This window comes from Eurosta solidaginis, chromosome 1, assembly GCF_040869045.1.
Source record: "Eurosta solidaginis isolate ZX-2024a chromosome 1, ASM4086904v1, whole genome shotgun sequence".
Taxonomy (NCBI): Eukaryota; Metazoa; Arthropoda; class Insecta; order Diptera; family Tephritidae; genus Eurosta; species Eurosta solidaginis.
Window position 1 is genome coordinate 393,317,749 of NC_090319.1, and position 12,503 is coordinate 393,330,251.

The 12,503-nt window shown below is 36.7% G+C and overlaps 1 protein-coding gene and 1 pseudogene across 2 annotated transcripts; both read right to left on the minus strand.

Annotated features, from left to right (window-relative positions):
• Positions 1–1,285: 1,285 nt before the first annotated feature.
• On the minus strand, positions 1,286–4,730 carry LOC137241432 (sphingomyelin phosphodiesterase 1-like; annotated as a pseudogene).
• A 1,231-nt stretch (positions 4,731–5,961) lies between these two features.
• On the minus strand, positions 5,962–11,470 carry LOC137245727 (sphingomyelin phosphodiesterase 1-like). 2 transcript variants are annotated; one of them, XM_067776850.1, is made up of 6 exons: positions 11,350–11,470; positions 7,890–8,799; positions 7,299–7,836; positions 6,925–7,104; positions 6,712–6,861; positions 5,962–6,411 (listed from the first exon to the last, which is right to left on the minus strand). In XM_067776850.1, the coding sequence occupies exons 1-6, from the start codon at positions 11,438–11,440 to the stop codon at positions 6,223–6,225; spliced, it is 2,058 nt and encodes a 685-aa protein (XP_067632951.1). In that variant the 5' UTR covers positions 11,441–11,470; the 3' UTR covers positions 5,962–6,222. The 2 variants fall into 2 exon arrangements, with proteins under 2 accessions (XP_067632951.1, XP_067632958.1); XM_067776857.1 differs by lacking the exon at positions 11,350–11,470 and adding an exon at positions 11,101–11,175.
• Between the last annotated feature and the right edge of the window lie 1,033 nt (positions 11,471–12,503).

Genomic DNA, 12,503 nt, shown 5'->3' on the forward strand with positions numbered 1-12,503 from the left:
AAAAATAACATTAAAATATAAACTTAGAATATTACAGATTTATTTAACAAACATAGCTAGAGAATAACAAGTCAGAGGATATAATAAAAAGTATATTATATTAGCCCTCGTTTTCGAGATGTTGGCAAAAGTTTGGACCTAATGACCTTAAATTATTTTATGCCAAAATGGATTTCACACGAAGGGACTATCAAGGTATAATAATTTCATTCGTATATATCAGCCGGTTGTAGAGATATCGAGCGAAATACACTAAAAAACTAACCATGTCGCGACCGTAATGCTCTGCTTTGACCTTTCCACAACTCTGTCAATTATTTTTTGTTTGTTATTTTCATGAATATATTTCTTACTTCTTCCAGTCTTTTTTTTTGTATAATAATCTAATCATTACTTCGACAGCTTTGTTTGAAATAATACAAGTATTGCACCAAAATGTTTCGACCGCAACAATGGAAACTTTCCTATGCACTCTGTTTTTATACTCAGGTGGGCAGAGCTCACAGAGTATATTAACTTTGTTCGCATAACGGTACCCCGTAACGGCATAAACTAATCGAGATAGATATAGACTTCTATATATCAAAATGATCTGGGCGAAAAAAAAATTCATTTAGCCATGTCCGTCCGTCCGTCCGTTTGTCTGTCCGTGAACACGATAACTTGAGTAAATTTTGAGGTATCTTAATGAAATTTGGTATGTAGGTTCCTGGGCACTCATCTCAGATCGTTATTTAAAATGAAGGAAATCGGACTATAACCACGCCCACTTTTTCGATATCGAAAATTTTGAAAAACCGAAAAAGTGCGGTAATGCAAATGAATGCAATGTAATGAATGCAAATAAAGCGATGAAACTTAGTAGGTGGGTTGACCTTATGACGCAGAATAGAAAATTAGTAAAATTTTGGACAATGGGCGTGGCACCGCCCACTTTTAAAAGAAGGTAATTTAAAAGTTTTGCAAGCTGTAATTTGGCAGCTGAGTATGTAATATTCGTTTACACCCGAACTTAGCTTTCCATAATTGTTTTTATTTATTTTTTTTTGTTGTGTTCGAGAAAAATTCGTAAGCTCTACCAATGCAGCGATTAGGTTGAACTTCGAGAAGCTCGCGAGTATTTAGAGATTTGAGAGTCTGGCGATCAGCCACTACTCATGAGAAATATCTTTTAGAACAAAGTCAAGAAATCGTAAGCTGTAATTAAGATCGATATTATCTACCGTCAATAAAGTAATAACAGCAGCCTATCCAAAACATCTTTAGTGGTTATCGCTTTACAATTTTACGTGAATATTTGTCCAAATTTTTGCTTACTTTTGAATGCTTTTCCCAAGCTAATTGTAAATCCAAACAATTTAAAGGTACTCATATTTTATTCGAATTGTTCTTGTAATTCCCTGCAGCGCGTCTTCTCCTGATAGCTTGTTAAAGCCATGCGACAAAGTGCTTTTGACAAGCACTGGTCATTACATCCTTTGTTTAAAAATGGCTTGGATGACGCCGACCTATAGTGCCAATACTAAATAAAAAATAAGGAATTTTTCTTAAGAACAAACTGTAATATTTACACAGATCTCTTGATAACCTACCTTTCGTAACAATTTTGTATTTTCGGCAAATTTATTAAGCAGCGCATCGAAACCGGCAGGGCTTAAATCGTTAGTGATTTCCGAAAAACTATACTCCTTAAACCACACTGGTTTTTCTAACGAGCCAAGTCCATTTGCCTTGTCCAAATGAAATATCCACGTTTCATAGTCGACAACTTGCTGTAATATAGAGTTCTAATTAAATTTCTCAGCTAAAGGATCTACACACACAGTTTTATTTTTGGTGCTATGTTACACCGTGCATAGTGACATAATACCCAAATATTCCAAACACAAGAACTTATGTCATAGCAACGTTGTTGTTGTTGTTTTTGTAACGCTAAGGACACTCCCCGAAGGCCTTGGGGAGTGTTATCGATATAAATGGTGCTTTTCCAGGTGCAGATCCGGTACGTTCCGGTAACAAGCACCATTAAGGTACTAGCCCGACCATCATTTGGTATGACCACATGAAACCTTCTAGGCCATCCCCCTTCCCACCATCTAGGTCCATGAGGAAATTGGGGTCGCCAGAGCCTCAGCTGTTAAAGAAACAGATTTCGCCACGAGTAGGTGAGGCTGACAATTGGGTTGGAGAAGCTATATATTGCGCTGGCAACTTCTTCAAAGGGTTGAGCTACACAACCCCTTGAATCAATATGGTATTTTAGTCGCCTCTTACGACAGGTATATCTGCCGTGGGTATAATCTAAGCCCCCTAACCCGTTGGTGTATCATATCAACGTGTTTCCCCGTAGAACTTACCAAACTTTTAGGCTCAACCTCATATACAATACAATTTGGATTCTTATCGGAATATGTCGTCAAGCTACCTCCATTCCATGACACAGCTACGGCGTCATCTTTCGATGTGTAGTGAACATTGAACTCATCCATGTGTGTATGGCCGTTAAATATGTCACCAATTGTTGCACCAAAACGTTCTATGATGCGATTGTATTCACGAGCCAATGTTGTCAAACAGTGCCAAATACCCGATGGAATATGCGCTAATATGTGCACATATTCACCAGCTTTCGCAGCCTCCAGCAACGTGCCGTGTAGCCATTGTAATTGGGTGATGACAAAGCTACCATTGTAATAGATCCACCAGTTGGCATGAAAGCAGTCGTTATGGTTCAATGAGATAACTCGAAAGCCCGGTTTCGGTGAAACAGTGTAATAGCCCCCTTTGAGTATCGTAGCTTTGGCATCGGCAGACAACCATTTAGACCAACCCGCCCATAGATGATCATAAAGCCACTTGACATTCATATCATCTGGAGCATCTTCGGGACTAAAGCTGCAGGAGACCCTTAAATTGTTTAATGCACAGAAATATCAATTCGTATACTTACACATCGACGGCATGTGACTCATGATTCCCAATGCATGATAAACAGGTATATTGACAAATTTTTCTGCAATCAATTTGTTGATTTTTGTTATCATTTCCATGTTGCCATTCCTTGTGGTGGGCCCAATAAATATGCGGCACAATGTCCCCAGTATTATAAATGTATTCGATATCAGTGTGTGGCTCCCTAATATGTTCAAAGGCATTCTCAGTTGTATGAAGCGGTGAGTCACATTTACGATAGTCATCCCAGTATCCGGCTTGTTTACTTAACTCTATGGAGCCGTTTACCGAGTTTTGCTGACAACATAGTGGCTCTTGGCAAACAGCTAGTGAGCCTGGTTCATATTCAGGACCATAGTGTATATCGGTCAATTGCAGGATTTTGAAGTCGTCATCGCTCTTCGGCGGTATGCTTGCTTTTGAACCAACAACTGTCGGGCCATTTCTTTCAATGTTCAATGTGAAATTATATTCTTCCTGTTTTATCGAACAAACACTTATGGGCAACATTTCGCATAATCTACGCGCTTCAGCTACACTATTATGAACGATGGCCGTTTAGCTCGCCATCTGGATCTCGAAACATTTTACTAACCACACTCACTGTAGCACGACAAGTGGTACATAATACAAACTGATCGACGGAACTTAATTCACCAATGTCCATAGTGAAAATACTAGTTTGTGTGCGTACGTTTGCCAACTGATTGGATAGCTGGCATAGTTCTGCGGCCTCGTCACCTGTCTGATAATATATAATGTATTCTTCAGCGAATTTTCTCGAAATTTCATCTGCGATTATAATTTAATTGTTTGCACATAGCTTATATAGTTGCTATGTGATTATATTCAGGATAAAATCGAATCAACTTTGAAGAAAATGTTCTAAACTTCGGGTTATATCCGGGGCCACTGCAGATTTCTAAGAATTCTGCTGAAATGGCAGTAAAATGGTCCCTAAATAGACCGGATTCCAAAACAATTAGGAAGTTTTACAGGAAAAATGGTCCCGAATATATTCAAAAATATTTTGTCAATATGACTAGAAAAATAATAATCCGTAAATGGTGTGACATAACCCCTTCTTAGCACATACCACACTTTTTGGAATTACTAAGAAATACAGATCTATGACAAATGATAGACTCATACAAAATAACTTGTATGAACTTTGGTACAATTTAAAAGTTCAGGTCCGGATTTTCGGTGCCAGTTAAACTTGACTAGGGTTTAACCCTGCCATTTCGGCCGCTTAAGCTAAGATGAGCAGTAAAATTTAATGTAATTTCACAAAGTGGCAAATTTAAAAGGTGATTCGTAGCATAATTTGTTCTTATCTGCCTGCAGAGATTCTTAAAAATGATCCAGATGTACCAGAGCGACACGGGATTTTTCCCGACCAAGGGCTGCCATCTCAGTGTAACCCCATTTAATTTGTTTCGTCGCTCCCACAAATTGTCATCCTCCCACCAGATCCTTGCAGTGGGACTGCGCCATATTCGCCTGCTCCCTGAAAGTATCGAACCTAACCCGGGACCTGTACCTTATCCTGATCCAGAGAAATGGGTTTGCTGCGATTGCCGGAAAATGATAACTATCGTTGTGTGTGAGTGATTAAATTGAATATCCTTACTGCCTGTTCTCAACAATAATGCCGAGAACTGGCTTCCAAAATAAAAAAAAATGTATTCTGTAAGATTTAAATAAATCAACAACTTACACAAGGCTAATGAAAGCCCTTCTTCATTATCATTGAAATCCAATGGAAAATTATCCATACTAAAAGCACCACAAAGTACCAGAAAACTCGAAACCACTAAAGAAAAACGCATATTAAAATTTGTTATCACCGTTGTTACTGAAACCAAGTCAAAAATCAACTAAAACATTAATCCATTTAATTAATTTTGGTTAATACAAAATTGTGTAACACTTTATCAGTTGAGAAAATCTTTATGATCATTGCTGAAAGTAACAATAATTAACAATGCATGTTAGTTAACGCATTAGAGTTTTTTTTTTTGTGCAATTTCTTTATGTGGGTAGAAATTGTTGATCTTTAAGATTTATTTTTAATCCACCAAAATTAAACTTGAACCCAAATGACCTATAGGAAAAGTTTTAAAATACCAGCAAACCCCTAATTGAAAGTAGGAAAAACCATTTGCTTTTTTACCATAACCTCAATAAATGTGTTGTTTTTTAAACGACACACACCGAGGTTTTTTGAGAACGTGTTTTAAGTAGCCATTCCACGTGGAACTCATCAATCAACACATAATCCTCTACATACTAATCTAGCTCATTTTAATAACAGCTGGAGTGGGTATTTTTTATTCTGGAACTGGTAATTATTTAAGTTAATTTAGCACAGTATATCCCAGATTTCATGACCCGTTTCCGTAGAAAATTTTCTAAAACAGTTTGCTATCTAGGGTTGTCACCATACTTATAATATATTCCATTGTATATCCACTACAAGCAGGAAACGGCTCTACTCATTTGGATGAAACGCGAGATTCAAACTCGAGTCGGCAAATTTCCAATCTCGTAGGCCTACCATCATCGAATAGACTACTATTTTACTACTTTCTCTTCCATTACTCCTTTTTATTCCGTCCTTCCCTTTTTCCCTTTATCACCAAATCTATCTCATTATACTTCTCCCTCCTAATTCCAAATCTCACTCCTGTCCCTCTACCTCTCCCATCTAAATTTGCTAATATATGGCAATTATATACCAAATATTGGATGCCTCCATAAAGAAAACTACGGAGATTAATTTTTTGTCTTACTCCCTCTCATTCGCAGCCCCACCACCAACTTAATTTTTATATATATATGGAACTTATGTATATACCAAATATTGAGTATCTGCTTGAAATTACTCGTAGATATGCTGAAATTAAATATTTCCTACAAAATTTTATATATTAGTGCATTTCTAAAAGAAGATTTATTCCTTTGCATTTTGGCTATTAAATATTAATTAAAAAAACACTTAACCTATATTATATAAGTAAGGTTCATATGTTTATTTTTTACATTTTTATATCTAAAATTTACAAATGTTTATCGCATACCCTGATTTAGAATGTTCATTTTTGAAGTTATGCAGGAGTGCGATACTCCTTAGCTCAATATTGACTTATTTAAACTTTCTACTCAAAAATAAATCCAGAAGAGTTGATAAAAAATGAAAATTCCTTGAAAGCTGACTTGCCGTTCTGCAGGTGGACCTAAGATGTTACTTAGTAGTGGAAGAAAACTTTAAGCGAGAAATCTGGCAAGTAATAGAAGGAACGCCACGGCAGTGTAGTGCACGGTTTTAGCAGCAGTTGCCGTATCTGTGGAAGGTTTTTCTGTAGGTTCAGGAACCGTAGTGGTTGGGCTATTCGTGGTTGGTACAATGGTTATTGGCACAGACGTGCTTGGAGCAAACGTGGTCGCAATGGGCAGCTGTTGAGAAAATTTAAACAAAAGCGTATTTACGTGTTAATTTTTAAATTGAAGGATCTCTCTATGTCGGCTTTCGGCTCAGAAACTCTCTATCGCCGTACCCAGAATTCGGTCTGTTAACATTGTATCTCAGTATCGAGCATCTCAATAAAAACTTACTGCTTTTTCAAATGATATACACCTTTTTCCAAACAAATTTTAAAAGTGGTCGTCCCACAACCGCATTATTGGGGAGGGCAGACTTTAACCGAATTCTGAGGTAGAGTTCTGATTAGGTTGCGCAAATGTATTGGCACTCACATTTGCTAAGAATTGTTCACGTAATTGCTGGCAGCGTGCTTTCTGGTCGAAATTTGTTATCGCCATACGACAAAGCGCTTTTGACAAGCACTCATTATTACAACCCCAATCCAAAAGTGGTTTGGCTGACGCCGACCTAAACTGCCAGTACTGAATAAAAGGTAAGAAAAACTGTAGATAAAATAGAATTGAATTAATCACATTATAACATACCTTACGTAATAGTTCTACATTTTCAGAAAATTTATTAAGGAGCGTATCCAAACCGGCAGGACTCAGGTCATTGGTAAATTCGGTAAAACTATACTCTTTAAACCATTCAGGTTTTTTCATCTTACCAAGTGCATTTGCTTTATCTAAATGAAAGATCCACGTTTCATAGTCGACAACTTGCTGAGAAAAAACAAAAAGTTAAATTCATTATATGTGACCCGGTCTATGAAAAGGTGGCTTATGACTCAAAAAAGAAATTTGGAGAAACAGCTGTTAACAGCTGTTTTTATTTGAGTCATAAGATGTTACTTATGTTCATAAACCGGGTCACATATATTAAATAATGAGAATTTGTTTGCTACTACTATACTTACCAAACTTTTTGGTTCAACCTCATAAATAACATAATTTGGATTTCTATTTGAGAACGTGGTCAAGCTACCTCCGTTCCAAGACACAGCCACGGCATGTCCTTCCGAAGTATAATGCACATTCAACTCATCCATATGTGTGTGGCCGTTGAAGATGCCACTAATTGTTGCGCTAAAGCGTTCTATGATGCGATTGTACTCACGCGCCCAAATAGTCCAGCAGTCTGACACACCTGAGGGAATGTGCGCTAATATATGCACATACTCACCAGCTTTCTCAGAGCTAAGCAACGTATTGTGCAGCCACTGTAGTTGTTCGATGACAATGCTACCGTTATAATAAATCCACCAATTGGCAATAAAGCAATCGTTGTTGTTCAATGAGATAACACGAAAGCCTGGTTTCGGCAAAGCAGTATAATAACCTCCCTTGAGTATCGTCTTTTTGGCATCAGCAGGCAACCATCGAGACCAAAGCGACCATAGATGGTCATAAAGCCAGTTAATGTTGATTTCATTGGGCGCATTTTCGGGACTAAAACTAAAGAAGACGATTATAGCCTAATAAGGCGGGTGATATCGTAGTTAACTTACGCATTTGAGGGATGCGCCTCGTGGTTTCCTATGCTCGGATAAACAGGTATATCACCAAATTTTTGCGCAATCAAGTTATTGATTTTCGTTAACATTTCCACATTACCATTCTTTGTGGTGGCCCATTTTATATGCGGTACAATATCGCCGGTCTGATAAATGTACTCGATATCAGTGTGTGTGTCTTTAATATGATCAAAAGCATTCTCAATAGTGTGTAACGGCAAATCACAATTGCGATAATCTCCCCAATATCCAGCTTGTTTACTCGGATCTATTGAGCCGGTTGTAGAGCTGCGCTGACAGCACATTTGCTCTGGACATTCAGCTAAGGAACCAGGTTCATATTCAGGATCATAGTGTACATCAGTCAATTGTAGGATTTTGAAATCTTCACTACTTTTAGAGGGAATGCCGCTTTTGGAACTAACAACGGGCGATCCTGATTTATCAATATTTAGTTTGAAATTAAATTGTTCCTGTTTCACTTTACAGAAATTTATAGGCAATATGCTACATATGCTACGCGCATCAGCAACACTATTTTGCACGATAAACTCGAAGATGGGCCAATTTAATTCAAATAATCCCAAGCAAACTTCTTCAGTTTCCAATAAGACGCGATCGCAAACGTCTAGGGCTACCTTTTTGGTTTTTTCCTTTGCAGATGGACCATTTAGCTCGCCATTGGGGTCACGGAACATTTTAGTAACCACACTGACAGTAGCGCGGCAAGTAGTACAAACTACAAATTGATCCGCTGAGCTTAATTCATCAATGTCCTTAGTGAATATATCCTTTTGTGAGCGTAAGCTGGCCAATTCATTGGATATCCGACGCAGTTCGGCCGACTCGATACCTGTTGTTAAATAGTCATAGAATACTTTGGCGAATTCTCGAGACACATCATCTGGAAAAAAGAAAAAAACTTCTAATGGAAGGCGTAAAAAAGAGAAGCAACAAGTGGACGACCCGTTATGTGGTTTCATTTCATATTTTGGGAGTAGCCTGCAATTGGAACAACTTGGGACCATAGGGCTACTTCAACATATTAAATCAACATGTTACATGTACATAGGGTTTCTTTTGCGCTGCCCCAAAAATTTTTCGTTACAGATTCAATTAAAAAGTACTTCAATCCATGATCAATATAAATTGTGCTAGAAAACCGATTTATTTTCCCTACAAAATTATATGAGGTTTTGCCTACTTGTTTACTGTAAATTTAAAGTAATTAGAAATAAATATTCTTGTGTGAATTTGAACGTTCTAAATAATCTCACTCAATCAACAGTTATTCAAAGCTCAACTTGAACTTATTACTTGTCCAAATTTTTTGGAATTATATTCTACAAATTTGGGACGTACCATTAAAAATAAATAGTTGAGCAATTACGGTGACCCTAATATGTATGTATGCACAATGATTTTATTTTTATAAGTACATACATATGTACATATATCGTGGCCACTTAAGCACTTAACTAAGTAATTAAATAAATATTTACTATCCATAAACCAGCGATTGAAATTTTAAACGTTAAAATATTTGAATAAGCATACAAAAGAACTCATAGGCTGACACAATATTTAATCATTAAATACAATCTTATCGCTGGTGCTGCAATAAATAAATTAGCTACTGAAGTCGTAGAAACAGCACAAACAAATTTTTGGTTGTATCTACTTAATTGCAATATGTAAAAAAGAATTGAGAAGTTGGGTACAGAAAGAGGTTTGACATGGTTGGATGTTCCATTTTACGTAAAACGTCTCAATCGAAAGAGCAATCCCATTACAATAATCTTAATAAATATCTGATGTATAGTGGAACCGTATGTACATCTGTTATCCACCCTGTCGGAAAACTAACAAAACAAAATGAATTAATAAATATCTCTTTAACTGACTTCGTGACATCAAACAACGTTAAGCCTTTTAAGTTGCTCATACTCCCGAACTAATGTAAACAATCGTTTTAAGTTCGTCTATATTGGACTTCTCTACCCGCCTCCCTTCTGTTCATAACGGCACTTTTTGTGATAAGTATTCCACACCTCATGGTCCCAAATATACGATTAAAATGTCAGGTATCTAGCATACTGAGTGCCACCTAGTGGGAATTTTTTTCCTTTTGTTACATGAGGCATCATCCGGTCAGAAAGGTTAAACAAATACCAACGATCTGAGCCAGATAAATCCCGTCTGGTTCAATTTGTGAGCCAGATAATTTGGTAATATCTTGTCTTTAGTTTATATAAAATAAACACAAGAGCGACATCTGCCTATCACAACTCATATATCACGAACTCTGTTTCTGAAGTCTTCCAATGATCCAGATCATTCTTGTGAGGAGCTAGAAAACTCACTGGATGAAGGCTGACTATTGTTTCGATTCTCTCATAGACATGTGAGGTGACAATTTTGTTGCTCCAGCGTTATCGCCGGTTGTCACCTATCGGAATTTTACTCTCTATTTAATGCATTGTCGTCGGTTTCTCGACACCGAATGAGATATTAAGTCTATGATTTTAAGGAAAGTCTCACAAAATTGATTAATCAATACGATATTTCAAAATACCTAAATCCGTAGAGCTCGCTCAAACGAAATTTGAAGATGCCAAGATTTTTTCAGACTATGCAGAACTGCAATAATTTTTAAATCGTCAAGTTTGTGTTGCGAAATAGGAACGTTGATCAATTATTTCCCTATCTATAACTTCAAGTACCTATGGTTACCACCTTATTTGCCTATACAAGAACGAACCCTTCGCACTAAAATTAACTCTTCAAAAGTCGTGCGATTTTCTTTTGGGAGTTTTGAAAATGGTTCTATTTTATAAAATTCGAAATTACTTTGCATTTTGTTGTTGCCATAGGAAATGTTGCACAGAGAAAGAAAGTTAAAATAAGCGCCTGGCCAATGCTTAATTTTTTTGCTTTGCTATTTAATTTTTCTCATTTTCTTAAAACTTTTTGTTAATTAATTTCTCTAATTATCATACTAAAGCACTTTTTCTGGTAATATTTCTTAATTTTTTTCTGAAAAATTTGCATTAAAACCCCTAAAGTCCAAGTCACTGAAATCAAAACAGGGTATTCAAACGTTAGAAAACAGATTTGCCAATATTCGTAAAATTAAAAACGGTACGTTTTATAGATGAGTCCCGCAATTTCAAAGAGGAAAATCTGAAAATGTTATACGATTTACCTGGCATGCCTGTAAATATCTGACTGGAAGTAATATTGTGCACGCCTAGGCTTCAAAAATGGTTTGAATGCGAATTGATCGTAACGTGACTGAAAGAGTATGCCTATATAAAGACCCCAGCATGCATATGTGGTAGATATGTATATTCGGTCATGCATAATCGAGCATTTGCTCACACTTTATTTCTCAAGTAAAAGGTAAAAGATAAAAAGCATGAGGCCCCGTTATACTCGCATATTAATAACTTACCTGACATATATGAAAGCTCTTCGGCAGTAAAGGTAATACTAAAGCCATAAGAAAGTGCTAATAAGCACGAAAAAACTAACAAAAACCGCATGTTTGAACTTTTTCCAAACGTTGTTAATGAAATCCAGGCAAAGATTAACTAACTTACTAATCCACAAATTGGTCATTAATATTTATCAAACGAGTCCTACAGTAAATAATCTTTTATTAATAATCTAACACCGTTGTTAATACACAGATAGCATATTAGAGGTATTCACACATGACTCGCAAACTTGTTTCTCGACAGTTTTTTATGTGTACTTAGTTGTTATTATCGGTTCAAATTTTATAAAAACCAAATAAAGCAAAAATACATATATCCAAACAACGAATTACCGGGCCAGATGAGAACACTGCCTTTGAAAATATTTTCATAATGCGAACGAATAGCATATTTTGTATATTTTGTGAATTAAGAGCTAAACATTTAATTTCATATTTCTATTATATAATTAATCGTACGGGAGCTCCAAAAACTACCCCAACAGCAGCATTGTATGCCATTCTGCACATGCCGTCTATATACCTAAGGGCCAAGAATATAGCGTTAATAACTGCAACAAGGCTTAAAGCATTGGGGTCGTTGTCCATAATAGTAAAGCGGCTACTTCATATATGGTACTTCATATATTGATCCAGTGTCTGAGCTTTTAAGGGGATTTTGGAGCCACAATAAAGTTGGAGGGTTGGCGCGTATACCGACGGTTCCAAATTAACAGAGATGGTCGGGTCTGCTCTTCACTGTGTCCAACCAGAAATTAGTAGATCCCTCAGACTGTCAGATAACTGTAGAATCTTTCAGCTGGAAACTGTAGTCATGAAGAAAGCAGCAGAGTGTCTGGAGTCGAACTCTGTGTGATGGTCAGTCGGACATTAGGGTAAAAATCGTACGCAGCACTCTATCAAAAAGTGTCCTGGAACGCAAACCACTATTCGAGAGGTTTTGTACATCCATATTGGGTTCCCAGTCATAAAGGGTGATTATAGGGCCTGCACAAATTTCCTAATATTTCTTAAAAAGGAATATTTAAAGCTAATGAAAGACACTGCCTTCTGGCGTCACAAGCTTGTAAATTGCAGCAGATATAGAAAATTCGGGCTACAGAGAGAAA

Excerpts from the sequence above, each read along its gene's own strand:
- LOC137245727 (XM_067776850.1), bottom strand. The coding sequence starts at position 11,440 with ATGCGGTTTTTGTTAGTTTTTTCGTGCTTATTAGCACTTTCTTATGGC. Across the intron at positions 7,837-7,889 it reads GAGGCGCATCCCTCAAATGC|TTTTAGTCCCGAAAATGCGC; the intron begins GTAAGTTAACTA and ends CGTCTTCTTTAG. Across the intron at positions 7,105-7,298 it reads AGGTTGAACCAAAAAGTTTG|CAAGTTGTCGACTATGAAAC; the intron begins GTAAGTATAGTA and ends GTTTTTTCTCAG.